The sequence below is a fragment of the Apaloderma vittatum genome, unplaced genomic scaffold (assembly GCF_000703405.1).
Source record: "Apaloderma vittatum isolate BGI_N311 unplaced genomic scaffold, ASM70340v1 scaffold5091, whole genome shotgun sequence".
Classification (NCBI taxonomy): Eukaryota; Metazoa; Chordata; class Aves; order Trogoniformes; family Trogonidae; genus Apaloderma; species Apaloderma vittatum.
Window position 1 is genome coordinate 136681 of NW_009699546.1, and position 19992 is coordinate 156672.

At 37.6% G+C, this 19992-nt stretch overlaps 1 protein-coding gene across 1 annotated transcript; it reads right to left on the reverse strand.

Moving 5' to 3' along the window:
- Positions 1–5267: 5267 nt before the first annotated feature.
- On the reverse strand, positions 5268–19890 carry LOC104280685 (chromosome unknown open reading frame, human C18orf42). The gene is made up of 2 exons (XM_009878418.1): positions 19875–19890; positions 5268–5458 (listed from the first exon to the last, which is right to left on the reverse strand). Exons 1-2 carry the CDS (start codon positions 19888–19890, stop codon positions 5268–5270), a joined length of 207 nt encoding a protein of 68 aa, XP_009876720.1.
- Between the last annotated feature and the right edge of the window lie 102 nt (positions 19891–19992).

Here is a 19992-nt window from a genome sequence, read left to right on the forward strand (position 1 = left end):
AGTAATCCCTCAGCAAGAATGGGCAAGGAAGCACTGGCTAACACAGTTGTCCTCCTTGGAAATAAACAGGCAACTGCAAGCTGTGGGAAAGGGTCAATATCCCACCAGTGAGGCAAAGAAGATGTATTATCTTCACTTTCCATGTGCTGGAAGCGGATGGCTTTCGTAGTTAATCTTGTAGTTAAGGATTTTCAGAATGATCTGTCTCATGTGAAAGAAATGAGGAGAAACAGCATTAAAAGGAAGTATGTTTACTAAGCAAATACGTGGCAAGTGCATCCACTTACAGCAACTGGAGACAGGGGCTTAACCTTCTGGGATGTGTGTGCACACAGGAATGAATGTGTGCAAAGAACGGCAGCTATTCACTCCCTAGGGCAGGAGCAAAGGGGTCACCTTGCAAAGGACACAATTCAAAGTCTTCCATAGACATAATGATGTAGCATTAAAATTTTCAGAATAATACAGTAGGTCTCATTTTTCCACCTCTTATTACAAAGCAAGCAATTACAGTCTTCACTAGCTAATGTTTCTAAATATGTTTCAACTCTGAAAACAGACAAGGAACATTTCCCTCCAGCTACCAGGAGTGTCTTACTCTAATATTTTAGAAACAGCCTAGGTGGATCCAGTTTCTAGCTTGCGTAAGAGTTGATTATCTCTTTCTGTACAAGTTCTACATCCAGCTACTGTCACAATGCATGTGACTGATGTATCTGCCCCATGTGGCCCCCTCCTGTATGCAACTGTGGGGGGGTAACAACACAAAGCACCACCACAATAAAAAAAATCCCACACTTCCTTTCTTTTAGAACATTATTTATTGTTGCTCCCCACCTTTAGTGAAAGAAAAGAAAAAAGCCACACCACAATGGAATGTGTAATTCCACAGAGGTTCTAACCAAACTCAAACTAAACATAAACTGTTGTTGTTTTACTGTTAAAAATATCAAGCTCATATAACAAAATTCAAGTAGCAAGTCACTAGAGGAAAAGTTATTAAAAGAAGAAAAGCTGCATGTGTTAATTAAACAGAGAAAATCTGCTTGACAGAAAAGAATAGCTTAGATTCAAAAGCATTTAAAATATGTATCTATTTCTTGGTGTTTCCCAGAATGCTCAAACACAGCTGGTATGTGTGTTTGTCCATTCAGTCTTAAAGATTAAAGAAATTAATTGTTGGTCATGTTGACTGAATCCAGAGAAGATACAGCAGTCTTTGAAAACAAAAGCCCATGTGCATCCACCAGGTTTCGTGAATGAAGCTCCAGAAACAGAGAAAATAGACCTTACTTCTGCTCCCTTTGAAGGGCAGGATGCAGCACGAATTAAAACCCTGTAAGGCCTTAGAGAACACCTTCGTCCTGGAAAACTCAAAACAGGGGGAAAGATTCTGCCAGGGCTAATCATGAGGCACCAAAAGCCAATGCATCTGTTGGAAACTAGTCTCTGTCAGTCCTGCTGTTCATTCCTGACTGAGTGTCAGGTGAGGAAGACATTACCAACAGCTTCTTTTTTCCCCCTCCTACAAAGTCTTTTAACAAGTTGAGCCCTGTGTTGCAGGAACTCACTGAGAGAAATCAGGATACGCCAATATTTAGGTTTTTGTTAATTTAATTTCTTCTCAGGCCTGCAGGGATAACCAAGAGACTTAGAGTGAATCCCACAGTCTTTTATAAATTTATTCTACTTCCTCTTATCTTTTTCCTTTATTTATACTTTCCAGAAAAGCTTTCAATAATGACACTTTAACCTCTGCATTTGCACACATTTAAAGAACTGCAGCATATTTCATGGTAGTCATGTTGAGAATAGCTACATGGCTATTTTTATACACTTACCATGTTAGTCATACTACATTCTGAGACATTTAGAAAAGTCACCAAAAAATAAAACCAGACACGAGTAGTCTGTAAGATTTTTACATAGGTTGTTTTCTATTAAACAAATATTCAAGGATTTCCAACTCTTAAAAATAATATTATCACAGAATGCTTTTATTTTTCTGAAATTGAAAATTTAAGATGGCTTTTTCCAAGTTATCTCTTTAATTTTATTACAGACCAGGAATTTTCAACATAACTGCACAGAACCAAAACCCCTATGAACAGTAGTATCTAGTAACCTCTTACAACATCTTGCTGTGGCCACATGAATTTCCATTTAGGTGTTGCTGCTTCATTACCTTACAAAGAACAGTGCAAGTATGGTGATAATATTGTGATAATCAACCTGAAAGAAAACATAGCAAGCACATTGCAGGATAGCCACAGACACTTGACTCTTCTTCGTGAAAGGAGTTGTGATAAATACACTCTCCTATGTTTGTGTATCCTTCTACTTACAACTAGTAAGTGCTAAAAAGGTGGTAAGTTTGTTTGAAATACATAGACACCATTCTGATTGTCTTGTATTTTTAAGATATGAATTATTGTGCTGAATAATGCATTCATTCCTCCTTATGAGCACATTCCTTGGTTCATCAGATTGTCTAGCGAATCTGAAAATTGCTTCCCTTCCTTTGACAAGAAAAAAAAGAGACATGTAAGGTATTGAAATTTTCTTTAAGAGTTTTTTATTTGTAATCAGACCTGCATCACACCTGTAATAATTTCTATAGTCTATACTTTCTCTAGAAAATATAATCTGACAGTGAAGATGCCAAAAATACCTTCTTTCACCATGTAGTAAGCATATAACAAGCCAAGGGTAAAGGTTTCTTTTGTGCAGTTCTCTCACATGCAGTATAGATCTCAACATATATATCTTGGATGCAAGGGGGGTGCAGAACACCCTTTGTCAATAAGGAATATTAATTGCATGTCTAAATTTAGGGACATACATACACTATAGGTAGGAGACACATTATTTGGATTTCAGGAAAAACTATGCTATTTAAGTTATAGGATTTGTTTTCCCTTGATAGGAGACTATAGAGAACTTCCTCAAGGCTCTGTTAGGCGCTTCTTACCATGTTGTCTTTCCAAGATATTGGACTTCTGACAGCACTGAAAATGATGGGCATAATGCAATGGTTGAGTAATACTGTGTCTAAAAGTGCTAGGTCAGTAAAGGGATATTGTAGAAGTCAGATAAGGGGTGGAATAGGTTCATAAGAAGCAGTGGCAAAAGCCCGGATTCACTGGCTTTCGAAATTAAAAAAAATTTTTTTAAAAAAAAAAAGATTGGACATGCAAGCAAGTTTCAGAACTATACAAAGATTCTTTAAAATAATTACCAGGAACATAAAAAAAAGACATATTGTAAATTTCTGGGGACAAAGAGCATTAAAAACTGTAGAGTAATCCCAAAGAAATTGATATTTTGCTGTTCTACAGCTCTCCTTCCTGAAGCACTGTAGGTGAGTCCATGGTAAACAATTTGCACCACAGATTCTCTCCAACAGACTTGGCCTCCCTCATCCACTAGACTTGCCTTCCTATCAGCCTCAGAATTGAAATTTTACTCATGATGAGTTTTCTTAGGCTCTCAGAAAGCAAAGGTGCAAAGAGTGCTTAGAAAAGATCTCCCTCTCAATCAAAGGTCAGCTGATGAAAAAGCTAGTGGTAAGAAAATTGTTATTATGACAAACATACACATGCTTCAAGACTAAACTTCTTTCACCTTTCAAAGTTTGCTTGGCTGAAAAAATTCACCCAGTGTCTAGAGAAGTGAACCGACTGTGTACTTGTAATCCAAGTCAGTTTTCAGTATTAGAGGATTTAGAACTGTAACCATGTTGAATTCTTCTTTGCATTTTTAAGTGAAAGAAAATTGAGCTTAATCATTAACTGGCATGACTCAGTGCTCTTAATTTTTTTTTTTTGTTAAAAAGGAACCAAGCAGATTTCAAAGGCTTAATATTACAGTATGTGGCTATTCACGACTAAGCCTCCTGTCATGAGAAAGAATACTGAAATTTTTTAACACAAGCAGTACGACACAGTAAATAATAGCCAATTACTTCATCCAAAGATTCTTTGAGAATCATCTGAGCAGAAAAGCAACTACGAAAGTTTGTCTCCCTCTTTGCAGATCCTATGCATCTGCTCCTCTGTATTTCTAGGTGTACTACTACAAGAATTCAGTTGAAGCAGAGCTACAAGCCATTTCTAGAATTAAATATACTGTTATTCATTACAGATGTATAATAGTGCAATCATCATTACAGTAAAGGAGCTTAAAAATGAAAGCTACATTTATTTAATTTGTATTTTCAGAAATATCATGGATTTCTTCAGCTATATAGAGAAGTTAAAGGATAAGTTCTATATTACCAGCTTAAAGCAGTGCTATTTCAAGGGAATGTATGGAACAAATGCAAATATCTAAAGTCACTTTACACCCAGCAGGTGAGAAATATCTACCATGACAAAACTCAGACACAGTATATTTCCATCCTTCAAGATAGTAATAAATCCAAACTCTCTCTTTTTAAGCAACTTCAGTCTTCACTTTCTGCAGATCAAGCCCCAGCAAAGTTGCAAAACCGAAGGAAAAGCTGGCAAACTCCATATCAGTATCACAGTTTCTTTTCTTTTAATATTAAGAAAATTCAAATAGTTGAGGCACAAGTGATTCTCACACAGAAGTATAGAAGTATGTCAAATACATAGACTAAAACTTCAGTTAAACTTAGGTTAAAAAAGACATAGATTGTAGGTCTATGATCACAGTCATAGATCACAGTCACTGCAGTCTTACTGAATTGCTTCCCTCCCCTCCTCAAGATGAGAAAAAGAAAGCGGTTCACAGAGCTTACCAAATCCACTTTATACTGCCATTTCACACAGTTCATGTTTAATCAAAGCAAAGTACAAACTCGTGCTTCAAGTCAGCCTGCAAGCATTCTGCTACACTCAACAGTAAACTATTTCTTCGATGAAGACATCTTCAGTGAACCCATTCACTCAAAGTAGAGTTCATCCAGCTGAACTGACATAACCATTGCACGCAGAACTTACAAGAAAGTGCACTGATAACAAGCTTTTGAGAGTACGTCCATACTCTAAGAGTTTGTGCTTCAAACTACTTTTATAGCTATGGTTATTGTTTCTGTTAAGAGGCACTGCATAAATATGGAGTTAGTCATCTAATGCACTTAATATTTCTCAGCTGAGGACTATTGCAGCTTTACCCTACGTCTAGGTGTGATTATACTTTGGTTTGCTTTAAAACAGTAACATTGCACTAGCAACACAGCTGATACTAAAGAGAAGGCTTGAAAATACTGCAGACTGTAGGATTGAAAAAAGCAATCTTCTCCTTTACTTCTTTTCATGCTTCTTGGTTAATTTCCCTCTTTCTAGCTGGAGGCTTGTACTGCTGTTTATTCGTTTTTCCTTTTGCTGGCTCTCCTGGGAAACTTGCTGCACTGCTCGGAGGATAGCAGTCTGCACAATCTGCTTGCTGGCGTTCTGCAGCTTAACTTCATCTTGCTCCAACCCTGGCTTCTCACCTGCCAGAAGCAAATGACAAAGAAAGGGAACTAAGCATTTGCGGCTACTGTGTGAATACTTGAAGGACAGGAAAAAGGAGGGGAAAAAAATCCATCCCACAGCATACTTGGGAACAGTTTATTTCATAGGAAACAAGCTAATACAGAAGACAATGAAGTAGGGTGGAAAGTGCCTCTGTGTGCTTAGCACTACAGGACTGAATGAAAGGAGACACTTTGAGTCATGCAGCTCAGTCACCCACTTCCCAGCTCTGGGGACAGCTGTGGCTTCACAGCTGAAACAACCTCAGCTGCATTTTGCATTGAGACAGGGAAGGAGGGCTTTTTCAGCCAGCTGTGAATCACATCCTTTTTGACTTGAGCTATGCTGCTGGGTGGGGAATTGGACTTCATTTTGCAAGCTTGACATGTACTGCCTAATCACCACACAGAGAAAAAGCTGTTTCATTAACATTTCTATTTACTTTTACTTCAGACTAAAAGCCCTCATCCATCAAATTCCAATTTGACTTAAAGGTACAAAATTTTGTAGGTATCACTTCATTAATCCTTAGCTGCATTTGCAAAAACATTTGCAAAAGCATTACAAATCCTCAGACTGCTATAGTTAAAATAGAAACAAAACAACAAAACACATTGTCTATGTATTTCTTATGTGACACTTTCTTGTTTTGCCAAAGCATTAAAATCCTGACAAAAACAAAGTAATGTAGTGTGTGTATTCACATTTGATAATGAAGATTTGTTTATGTTAAAAGCTTTCTCTTTTTAACTACGTTGATTCCTAACATAAATGATTACTTGGAAGGACAATAAAGAAAGCTGCATAATGGTTGAAGTTGATCTTGATATAAAAAAATAATTCAGAATTAAGGTGATGTAAAGAAATGTATTGGCATTTAGGAAAATGTGGATTTGTTTGCTAATTGAAATGCTTTAGGTTCTTGTTTACATCACTCTGTGAAGGAAGGCTGAGAGAGTTGAAGTTGTTGAACCTGGAAAAGAGAAGTTTCTGTGGAGACCTTATTTCAGCCTTTCAGTGTATAAAGGAGTTTTATAAGAAAGATGGAGACATTTCACCAGGGCCAAGACAAGGGTCAAGGGTTTTAAACTGTAAGAGGGTAGATTTAGATTAGAGATGATGAAATTTTTTACACTAAGTGTGGTGAGACACTGGAACAAGTTGCTTAGAGAAGCTGTTGATGTCCCTTCTGGAGGTATTCAAGGCCAGGTTTGATGGGCCTTTGAGTAACCTGGTCTAATGGAAAGTGTCCTTGCCCACAGCAGGGGAGTTGGACTAGACGATCTTTGAAGGTCCTTTTTGATCCAAACCATTCTGTGATTCTGTGAGTCCATGATCTGTGAGACCAAAACAACCATCAGTAAAATTATAAAAGCTTACTCTGGGAGAAAGAAATAATTCATTATCTTCCATATTTCTTTGAAAAGACTTTATATTATACATTTTCTGGCTAAAGGTAAAATACAAATGTGTTTTTTCAATGGAAAATTTTTTTTAAAACCCCAAACCCTGCAACTCTACTGAGATGACACAGTTTGTCTACAATTAAGAGGTTAAAAACATGAAAACATCAAAAACATGTTTTTAGCTGTAAAAGCTGACTGAATGGAATCACTTGAATTCTTGGCACAATCAGCTTCCCTGATTCAGTTTGTTCCACTCCTCAGCACTTGAAGTTTTTTTAGGGTAAAACTCAATGTTACTTAACAGTAAAGTGCAGTATTGCTTTCTTCTTCAGAAATGAACTCACTGTTACACAATGAATTAGTCTTCTTGCTGGGCTGAAAAAGATCAGCCAACTTAGCTGATGTTCAGAAGATAATATATTAACAAAAGCATGGATAAACATGAAACTGTAAAGACAAATGAGTATGTTGGATGGACTATGAGATTATATGAAACATGAAAAATTTGCCAACATCTATAGCCATAAAAATACAAGAATTTATTATTAAAAAACCATACCCTACTGCCATTAAGCACATTGCTGCGGAAAATCACTCAGTTTTCTTTCCTTAGGGATGCTTTATTACTTATTTGATTCTTGCCACTTAATTTACAAAATCTGAACTTTAAATATTTTTACACAGGAAGGTCATCCACCACAATACCCAGTTGGAAAAAAGGATACTTTTCCAGTGAATTTCTACCTGAGTTTTTCAGCTGTTTATTGTGGAGAAAAGCAGCCTAAAGCACCACTCTGATAAATAAAACCTAGATTACCTCTGCCCAACTCTATGTCATTAGATGATTCTCTTATTTGCTGTGAGAACAAACCATGAACAGAGAACCCAAAACCTCTTAACTACTTCTGCCCTGCCTCTGATGGTTTAGAGATGCACAGAAAGGAAATAAGGCAGCTTAGACAAACTCCTAACCATTTTACATCTGTGTAATACAGTTAGGGTGGTACTAACCCAGGTAACAACAGCTAATAGACTTTGGAAACACAGAGAGTCAAAGATGCTGGCCTGGGGCGATGTGACCAGTGAGACCATTGGCAGCTTATGCTGACCACCCAAACCAGAAAGCAACAGTGAAAATAACACTGTGTAGAAGTCTGAGCCTGCATTGGGACCATTATGTGTAGGGGATGGACTGCCAGCCAGGATTCAGACATGTCAAGCAGTCAGACATGAACATCCATCTTCCCTGGGTGTGTAATGTTCATCACAGCTGGCCTACCTGGACATGATCCTGGGCAAATGGTTCTGGGTGACCCTACCTGAGCAGGAGTTGGATAAGATGGCCTCCAGAGGTCCCTTCCAGCCTCAAGCTTTCTATGTTCCTGTGATTCTAGCTGGTGAGCCTGCCATAGAATCATAGAATGTTAGGGGTTGGAAGGGACCTCGAAAGATCCTCTAGTCCAACCCCCCTGCCATAAACCGCAATTCTTCCACTTCCTGAAGGAGTAAACAGCAGTCTCTGGAATCATAGAATCACAGAATGGCCTAGGCTGGAAGGGACCTTAGAGATCATCTAGTCCAATCTCCCTGTTATCGGCAGGGACGCCACCTCTTGACTAGACCAGGCAACACATGGGGAAGAGTATCTCTACTACGTCCTTTTCTTCCAATTATTCATTTCAAGGAAAGTAATTGGCACAAAGCTGTTTTCTGAGCAACTCATTGATATGCTGGACCTACTCTGAGCAAGAAGAGTGGGATTGACTAAGGAAAGCAGAGATGACTCATGTCAGGATCCCAAAGGGGCTGAGCTGGAACATATCTATAAAACTACTCCCCCTTGCTGAAATACAAGCTGCTGTGAACATAAACAATGGCTGAAATTTGAGAACCTATGGCATTTTAAGAACTGCATATTTTCAATTAGGCAAAACAGAGATAGCGCTCCAGTTGTCCAAGTATTTGTTGTTTAGCTAATCAAAGTAAAAGCCATTAAGGTGACAAGATAAAAAAAAATACATAAAAATTAATTGTAAGATTTGATGAATAACTAGTTTAATTAAAATTCTATGACAAAAAGTCACTTGAAGTGACACTGGGCAAAACTTGCAAGATAGCAGAAACAGCATTCTACCCACTAGTTATCCTTGTCTAATAACTACTTTTTTTCTCTGGACGTCAGAAAATCTTTTCTTCCTATTCTCTATGTTTAAGTGCTCACCTGATTTACACAGGAACACAGCATCCTAATTATGAAAAAAACAGGTTAAATTATGTTAAATATGAAGTAGCAATTTTATCATTAATATATAATAAATTCTCTTTAGCATGTTTATATTCACTTATCTTTCACTTGTTAGGTTCTAAGCCAATCAACATAGCAGAAGAAAAGTAATTTGCAAATTCCAGCCTGCTTCTTCAACCTAACATATAGTTTGAGAGATTTAAAAAAACTTTTAAATCCAGACTGACGGCAGGAATCAGTCACACATTGCACTGTCATCTAAAACTAGTGCCATTATCGGTACCTCAGAATTCCCTGGGCTCACTTGAAGGTGTTCCCCATGCAGGAAAATATGCTAGGGATTTTGAAAAAGAATAAAAGCATTTGAAGTAGATTCCAAGTATTTATTTTAATTGCTAGAACTAATATTAGTTTAAGTCCAAGAACACCTTGTATGGGAGACTTCACATTCTCTGTGATGTTTCTGGACTATGCAACATGCCTAGAAAAGTAAACAGAAAATGATAGCTATAGAGGAAGAGCATTTTGCACAGATTAAATCTTGAAGAACTTCACTCTGATTGCACATGGACCTTTTCTCATTTATACACTTCAGTTTCTTTAAACCATCCTGAGTCACCTCCATTCTGCAATCAAAGTAGTCTCTGGCACTTTCTGTTCATATCACTTGTGCTACTTCCCTTCCTGCTTGCTACAATTTAATATGCCTTATAAACACTCCTACTAAGTAACACTCAACAGGTCATTTGTTTAGATCAGAATTTCTCTACCACATCTTTTTATAGGATCAAGTGGCTAAATTACCACAGGCATGATCTTGCTTTTGCAAAGATGCAAATCCATCCCAGATCCACTAATGCTAGCAATGAACTAGGGGGGAATGGGGCACCCTACAGTGGATGAGGAATCAGTGATTTAGAAGGAATCAGAAGCAACGTTTCTCACATGGAAAGGAAGCAGGAGCTAAATGGTGAACGAGCTGTGGTAGGAAGGAACTTTAGACTTTTGGAGAACATGGACTAGAAGTAATTTATCCCACACTTCTGGAGAAGACATTAGTCACATATGAGCATGCATGACCATGAATGTATATTCAGTCTCAGGAATGTTTGGTCCCCCAGTTATCCCTTTTGCTTCTTTACCTCTATGACATTACTGCTTTTTCCAGGAGAATAATAATAATGCCTTTAATTTTAATTCAACTTTCCTCAATGCATATGGCATTTATGCAGCTCATCACGTCTTCCTGCAGGTTAGATCTCATTCTGTCTTGAAACACAATACAAACATTAAATTGGAAGAGAATAGCTTAGCTTATACAGTTGCAAGAAAAAGTAAGTGAATCTTTTGGAATTTCATGGTGTTCCACAATAATTTCTCATAAAATGTGATCTGTTATCTAAGTCAGGAATATTGACAAATATAACGTGCCTAAAATAACACAAAAACAATTCTGATCTTCCATGTTTTTACTGAACACACTTATTGAACACTCAAAATGCTAGTGGAAAAAGTAAATGAACTCTTGAGTTGACCTCAAAAAAGCTAATCGGAGTCAGGTTAACCTGGAGTCTTGTTAAGAAAATTAATTTGGAGGTGTGGACTAGAGCTACATTGACTGACAAAAAGCACTCAAACTTTTTGAATTTGCTCTGCACAAGATCTATGCTTACATGAGCCACGCCTCACCAAAAAGAGCTTTCAGAGGATCTGCGATCAAGAATTGTTGATTTACATAAAGCTGGAAAGGGTTATAAAGTGATTTCAAAGACCTTAGAAATTTACCGGTCTATAGTTAGTGTCCTGGGTTTAGCTAAAAACCCAGTTCTGTTTAGTGATTTTTACTTTCCAGTTTAGTATCTTCTAAAAGGCTGCACTTTCTGAGGTTAGCAGCATGTTTTGCAGACAGTGTATGCTACTAGTAGTGATAATATCTGATGTTTACAGTTACTGCCTGGGACTGGTATGCAGAAAGGCTCTTGCTTATACTTATTCCTATAGTGACCAAGGCCACTGCTGGCTCTTGTGTGCCACGCTGGGGGTGTTGGGTAGTAAGAGGGGTTACAAGGAAGTAAAAGGTTGTACCTCCAGAGGGTAATAGACAGGACAGGTGACCAACAAGGGTATTCCATCCCATATATGTCATATTTAGTATAAATTGAGTGATCACGAGAATTTCGTCCCTCTTTTCTGCAATGGCCAGTGTCCAGAGAGGACTCCATCTGACCTCCTGCTTTTGATCCGGATCCTGAGTTCCTGAATCCATCTCCCTGTATCCAGGCCCTGCTGCCGCTGAGCCTGGGTCTTCCCCAGTGCCTCCTGCTCTGCAGCATCAGTGGTGATTGCTATCAGGGGAGGCAGTCGGGTTTGATATGGGGCTACTATCTACAGTTGTATATAGTTCTTTTATCATTTCTCCATTATTTCTACTGTTTCATTAAAGCTGTTCTAGTTTTTTCTTCTCTAACTCGTAAGCCTCTCTGCCTCATTTCCTTTTCCTTCCCATTTGGAGGGAGGAAGAGGGGGTTAGAGAGCATCTGTCTGTATTAGTGGCCAGCCCAGCCCTAACCTGTGACAGTTAGGCAAACGATCTACAGAGACACTTTGGGACTGTGGCTACTTTATCAAGAAGTGGGCACCAGGTCAAATTGACCCCAAGAACACAATGAAGACTCATCAATGAGGTAAAGAAACAACCCTGAGTGACAGCCGAAGAGTTGAAGGCATCACTGGAACTCGCTAACATCTCTGTTCATGAGTCTACAGTATGTAAAACATTGAAGTTAATCATTACAACATCAGAATTATTTTTCCATTATTAATTAAACCAAATAATAATTCAGTGTAAAACCTGGTCTCTGGTTCAATTCTATCAAAACTTACTATTGCATATTTCATAATCCAACTGACAGTACTGATAAATTTTTTTAATGAAATGGAAGTATAAGTAAGCCATACTATGATGATAAGATTTCATCACAAGGTCCAGTATGGATGCTGTATGTATCCAGTATGGAGAGCTGTATTTATGAAAAAAAGTTGCAGAATATTATTTAAATTATGTTTATAAACTGTAGATCTTTCAAAAAATTAAAAAACCTGTCAAGTTTGTAAGTATATAATGCATGTGCATATGTTGTAGTTATTAGCAGTAACCTTCTTTGCATCAATATATAAACCCTTCTACAAGAACCAAAGTTCAGTTCTTTAACCTCCCATTGGCATTAGACAGTGTAATATCTCTCCAGCTGCAGCATGGAAGTTCCAGGTGAGCCTGTGAGTTGTAACCTATGAGTTGAAATGGTTAAAAAAAAAAAATCTCCTTTGATCTGCTTTCTAGGTTGGTGCTAGTATTTCAGCACTAGAAGCCTAATTTGAAGAAAAGATATAAAATGAGGCTGCTCCATAATCAGGAAATGTTGATGAGTCATGTTAATTACATCCAGAATGAATGAACATGGCAGTCAGCCAGGACTGAAGGCTTTCCAATACATGTGCACAAACCCAACTTCATGATGAGTGTCATTAAGCTATTTAAAGGATTAAAGAACTGATTTGTCTCAGTGTCAGCAATGATGCCAGTTCAGAGACCTCATGAAAAGGTCCTACAATGAAGTTGTAAATTTAATCTTAAAAAAATTAAATAAGAAATGTATCATTAACTGTATTAGACTTAATTCTGTCCAGTACTGTTTCTCATGCTCTGAAATGGAGCCTTGTGAGGTCAGGCATTGGAGGGCAATACTCAGCTGCCCTGATTCCTTGAGGAAGAAGGGAGGACACTGAATGTATCAGAAATGCTAAAAGTACTTTCATGTAAGATTGTCATGTTTCTCCAACTCCCTAACCTGCAGTGTGCTGGGGATTTAAACACTCACTTTCACTAGACAAGACACAGCTCAGTTCAGCTGCATTTTCTGCCCTGCTCTCACTCCTAACTTCTGCCACACAATCAGCACTTAAAAGGAACCCTATCAGGAAGGGGGCCAGCACAGACTACTTTGCTCTTGAAACCAAATTTTATGAATGAAGCAGGAACAACCCTGCTCTGAACACAGACAGTAGATAAGTTGTCTCAAAGAACAGAGTAATATATCCAGAGTAATACTTAATGTATCTTTTTTAATCACACATTATTTATATCTGAACTGAATTTTTGTAAATTTTTTCCCCTGAATTTTGCTCTTCTTAAAAGAAAAGACTATCTGTAAATCTTTGGTTTGTTTGCTATATAGAAGTTATCTTCTAAAGACTCTAGAGAGTTATTTCATGAAGCTTGCAAAGTTATGTAGATGAAAAAGTTGTTGAGGTCTACAGATACGTTATCTATTCCTATAGCATTTTCTCAACATGTTATGGTAAAATTTCCTGCCATACTTTAATAAGACTAACTGAAAACCAGATTGTACACTTCAACCTATATATTTTCTAGGTATTTTCACATATAGCAATAAATTCACTCCTTAAGGACAGTCTTTTACAGACTGGATGTAGTACATAATAGTAGCCACTAAAAATTCTGCCACACGCAAATCCGTAAATGTGATACTCAGATTTTGGTCCCAGAAGGAAAATTTCTGAACCTAATACTGTAAACTATCATTTAGGGTAAACTATCATGAGGGGTTTAAACTCCTAGGTTAGAGTTCAGTATATTAAAAATAAGACACTTTCTGAAGAGCATCTGGGACCAGCTACTCTAAAGTTAATGAAGAACTTAAATTCTCTTCATGTGTACAGTTTTGCTCTACAAATACTGTAATAAGAGATCTCTCTGCATCAAATGCTGTTCTTCTCCCATGGAGGAAGAGGTCCAATGGCACAGATACTGGTGGTCCATATGTCATCTGACTCCTTCTGCCTTTTACTTTCTATTGTTAAGGTGCTCAGAGATTCCTAGCCAAAAAAAAAAAATATTAAGAACAGAGAGCTAGATAACATTTAGACCTTCTGAATCTGTTCCAGAAAGCTGACAGATGGACTTGCACAGATCTCCACTGAAATACCTAGCTTCGCTAGCTGTTAGAAGACTTTCAGCATCCACCACTGCACAGCACAAGTGAAAGGCAAGTTTGCAATGAAGGCTTACTCTATGACTAAAGGTTTATTTTGTCAGCTGTTGTGCTTATATTTCTGCAATGCTTTGTGGGTTTTGGTATTGAAGAACTACATACAGTTTAATTAAAATTTGCAACATCTCAATCTGATTTTTTTCAAGTAAAGAAAATAGGGAAGAGGTTATGTAACCTGTCAAAAGCCAGCAAATCAGTGAAAACATCCTGCTATGTTTCATTTTATACCAGATTATTCAGAGTCTAATTTCAGAAATTGTCAAGTTAAACCTCAGCTGAAGCAGCGTCCTTCCTTATCCCTAACAAACCCACACACGCACGTGCAAAAAAACAGTATAGAAAACCTTTCCTGCTTATTTTAGAATGTGAGTCAATATATATGTGTACAAATATACATAAACTCACAAGAGAAAGTGAATCAAAGATTTACATAAATTTAAAGTGCACCTTGAAAAGGTAGAAACCAGAGTTTGCAATAGGATGCCATGACATGCTGTTTTCCCCTCTTGGAGTTAATTTTCTACCTTCCCAGGAAAATATTCTCAGGTCTTTTTAGAAATTTACTTCAAGACAACATCATGTCAATCTGTGGGTATTTAACTGAAGTAGTGATGGATATGTAGCCCCTCCTACTGACAAATAGTGAGTGGATTCACTGATCAAAGTAAGAAAATAGTGTCATTATACCAAATACGCACACTACAAAGTGAAGTAAATGTAAATAATCTACAGAGGATTATATTTGCCTTACCATTAGAGAAATATTTGAGTAGAATATGTCTTAATGTACTTCTTTAGGCAGAAGATTTCAGACTCTTGAAGAAGGAAGACAGCATCTTCGGATAACATGACTACAGGCATTTGCAGGGTTGGACGACAGCAGCACAGAGCTCACCTGCCTTGACTTCTATGGCAAGGCACTCTAAAGGAACCTGAAGCATTTCATTGCTATTCAGGTCAGCTTTTCGTTTCTGCTAACATCAGTCCGAATTCTGTTCGTATTGCAATCCCTTAAAAATCAATAAATCTTGTTCTTTAGGAGCTTGCAAATTATTATGGAAAGAACAAATGGGTAATGAGTACTTAGATAATTATTTCCAAACTTAATACAAGTGACTATGTAGTTAATAAAATCCTTAATATTTAAGGTATAGGAATAAATCTACCTTTCACTGTATTTTACAGTAAGTGCATTTAATTTCCATTATCACTATAAGCTTATAAGGTAGGAATCATATTATTTATGTCTATAACAAGTACAACAGAGCAATTCATCTAGAAGAATAATGGTTTGGAGGGACAAACTTTAGAGGTCAGTGTAACTCATTCCTTTTGTACATTCACAGTTTAACTCTCCTGCTCAATACATGGATCCCATACACAGTGCCAGTAAGGCTGTTAATAAAGACTGTATCACATATTACTACCATCCCCTCAATACAGGCCACTACGCAACCACCCTGACGACATAATTCTTTTCACTGCTAACCTGAACAGGATTCAACCCAGTGATATGGAAGTGAGAGGTTTCAGCCTCATTTATTTAAGCCTTCAGTTCTGTGAAAAATAATTTGAAAAAGTAAATTCTGTGCCAGTTTTTTACACTATGTTGACTCATACTTTAAGGAAATATTGCACCTAGGGCTGTTGACTACTTTTCAAGCTTGCTAGTTTCACCACATTTTTGAATATCTATGAACTAACCTCGTTAAAGGATCTGCTAGGGGAGTTTCACAGCAGGGCACAGATCAATGTGCCATTGGGGAGAGGTCATCACAAGAAATGTTTTTTCCTTGGCAAAAAAGAACAAGAGATTTCCTCCTATATGATATCATCCTACCAGGCAGCAAACACTTTGAAATACTGTTGAGAACTCTTAGCTGCAAGCACATTCAGTCAGACACCTGGAGGGAAGTAACTGGCCTGCATACTCATACCAACCATCACAGATTCTGGACAAGAAAAACAATATCAGACTGCATGAGGTCTGCAAAATAATCTTACCTGTAGCCTCCAAGTCATGTCTGTGACATGGTCTTGTCAACACTAAGCTCATGAGAAAGAACCTTACATGTATATACTATTACACCTTTATACTGGGGAGGAGGGATGGTGGTGGTGGTACTGCAGAGTTTAGAGTATTAAGAGAATGTAGTGCAGCTGTTAACAAGGACAATGACTGTGCCCTGCCTTACTACAACTGTTTTCATGGGTGAAAGGCACTTCATAACAGAGTGCTAGAATACCACACTCAGCACAAATACTAGAGATATCCCACAACAGGTTATCTTCAGAAAAGTAAAATTACTGGCAGCAATTTTTCCAGTTATTAACAGGTCCCTCCACAGCATCTTGATCTGTGCATTATGGACAGGGTCCTCCACAGTACTTGCAACTGTGTAATAAAAAAAAAAAAAAGAAAAAAGCTATCAAGAGATTGCATGTCTTCATCTCACAGAACAGCAGGCTTGTTTCTTTTCAGCTTTCCCACCGGAGAAGATCAAAACTGTTCAGACTAGTAAGTATATCTGTTTCAGACTGCAGCTGCTATGTCTTCAATTGCAGTGTAATGAGATTCCTAAAATGTTTGATACAGGATGCACTTCTGATCTTCAGTGTCATTATGCAAGTCTGCTATACTGCTTATAGCTTAAAAATGTTAAGAACAGCTGTGCTGCCGAAAAGCTATTGGCGTTGCTGTTGTAAGAAAAAGATGCTTAGCAGGGAATATTCTGACTTCTTTAATGCCTACCTTCAAACTTTAAGTACGTTCACATTTTTTTTTTATATATAAAATGAGTTCTACCTCCTTTTTTTGGGATTGCAGGGTCATGAGTAAAGTCTGTGTATTCCTAGTTGTGGAGAAAATGTCAGGTAAGACGGATTTATTTCAAATTACACTGAAAAATGACAAGACTCACCTGAAGGATGAAATCACACAATTCAAAGGAGAAATAAGCTTAAAGAATGGGAGCGTTCAGACACCAAAACAAGCTTGATATACTCAGATCAAAACCGATTCCTTTCTAAAAGATATTACTTAGCCAAAAATACAAATTCCTATTCAAGCAAACATAGCTCTGTACAGTATTGATTGGGTAGTACTGATCTGGAATGATGAGATTCTGTAATTCAGTAATTTTTTATGATCTTACATTATAGAGTAAAATTCTCAAAATATACTGATCACTGAAATGATACTTTAGTGAGGGTTGCTTAGAAAACCCATTAGGTAGCTCAAATATCCTTAACACATTTCTAACTTTTTTCCCAAGCTAGTTTTAAAAATGTAGGCTATCTTCTTACTATATCAGTACATACACATAAGGATAAAGGTTTGAGACTTAAGTGTTTGAGTCACTTGTACAAAACAGCATAAAACCCCATAATCCTTGGAGCATGAAAAGCACCTTTGTATTCCGCTTGTTCGGACAAATCATAAGTAAATAGTATTACTTACAATTTAATTTTACTTTTCCGGTGGAAAAGATTTTATGACTGAAAATAAGCACGACATACACCCAACGTCATGTTTTGACAAGTAACTGAAAGCAATTTGCAAAGAAGTAATAGGATAATGATTAGCAACATTAAAATTACTGTTACATCTTATAGGTTTATTTAAAAACAAAAATAAGATTATTTCTGATTAGATAGTCTGATATTGGAAGTGATGTCTCCTTTGTAAACACATGATGTGGTAACAGAAGAAAGCTTGCTGCATTCTATAATTTTTCTTATACTTTAGAACAATTAAAGGTTTTAAAACAAGTATGGAAAACTGTACTTTTCTCAGCTCCTTTTTCTGGAACATTCTCAAAGTTAATTAAAACTGGATATGAAGAAAAATCCTATATGAATAGTAGCTTTGTTTTTTTGTACCTGTAAATAACAACATAGTGTCTAGAATGAGCCAGAAAGTCCAGTTTTGAACAGGAAATAGTAGCCCTTTTGTAACAATTTTGACCCATCTAGCCCAGTGGTATTCAGGCCTGTTTTGGGAGATTACGGTGTCTGTTTGTTTTGTGGCATTTTCATGGAGGTGTTGGGGTTTTGTTTTTGTACTTGACATAGTAGCTAGTTCTACAATTCAGGGAAAAGAGATGAAACTTAACAGAAAGTATCCAGTCAGTCGAATCAGTTGGCTTCATCTTTTAAAAAGTATATTTAAACTTGGTAAGTTTCTTCGACTTAACCACATTTCTTCTACTTTATAAACATAGCATGGTAATACAGTGCTCTGCAATAATGTATCCGCTACTTTAAGTAAGAGAGTATCATCTTATTCATATGCAAAAATTTTATCTTTCTCTTCAGATAAAAAAATTCCATTATTTTTTTTCTAGAAAAGAGTTTCCTTTTGGTTGTTGTTTTCTTTCCTTTTTTTTTCCACCTCCCTCCTGGAAGGATGTTCATAATTCTGAATCTAACCATTTATAGTTAGACAATTTTTTTTCTTCCTCCTGCCACCACCAAATAAATCAAACTGAAAATAAGGTCATTCATCACAGTGAGATAAAATCAGAAAGTTGACTCAAGAAATTAAATCCAATTTCTTAGTGAACTTACAGAATTCCTCCATCATACAGCCTGAACTACTATAAAGACGCTAAAGATGCCTCTTATTTATTTATTTAAGTATCTGGAGAAGAGATAATGCCAGGGCAGGGCTGATATACAGTGAAGAAAACCAAGAAAAAAAACCCAAAGCAGTCTATTCAGTCTTGCTTGATTGTTGAAAAGGGATATTAATTTATAAAAAAACCCTAGACTTTGCTGAGTTATCAGTCAACCCCAAGATAATTTTTTCAATGAATGTATAAAGCTTCTGGATTCTTATCAAAATTACAAAGGAAGACAAAACCTCTGGTACTAACAGTTACTCATTGTCAAGTTGCAGCCTTTACTTTCCCTAGTCTACGGACCCACAATTTTTACTAACAATTATACATCTTTAAAGCAGTTAATTTCAAGTCATTTCACTATAGAAGATACTATGCATGACTTACATTTATATCCTGGAGCTACTGGGCCTCTCATCCATTTCTGAACAACAAACTGCCTATTTCCAAGCAGAATGTACCAAGTCCAATGTAGGTCCCCTTCTACTACAGTGTAGCACGTATATATACACTACAGAGCAAAGATTCTGCACCCTTATAAAGTGAGGCCTTGCATTAGACATGAGCCCCTGCTGAAGTCTTCAGTTTTGTTCCAGTAAAAATTGGACTGAACAAACTTTATGTTTTTTTTCATTTAGATACTTGTTGGGCAGGGGGATATAGAAATTTGAAAACATCTCAAGTTCATGAGTCTCATTAACAGCCACCGGTGTGGGTGCTGTGGGGGGAATACACTCTCCAGTCACTGCAGGGCCATGTCCCCCTTCCTGACCCTTTTGTGCAGTCTGACAAGCACATTTCCCTGCACACTTTTATAGGACGCTCCTATCCCTGATGGGAACAACACAGGCGACCCTCATAACCTCCAGCTCCACAGCTAAACATATTCTAATCTAAGCCACCTTCCTTGAAACCGCCTGCCTTTGCTCATTGACAGCTCTAGTTCAGCCGCAACCCCCTCCCCGCAGCCCCCTGGAATAGCTCTCCGGCACGGTCGGGGCCTTCCCGCTGGGCTTCCCCGGCTGGGAACGGGAAGAGGCTGCCCTTACCTGGAGCGATCACCATGGTGCCGCCGGCGAGCGACACGGCTCAGCACCTCGGACAGCACCCGTCCTTGCCCGGCTCAGCACCTCGGACAGAGCCCGTCCTTGTCTCAGCACCTCGGAC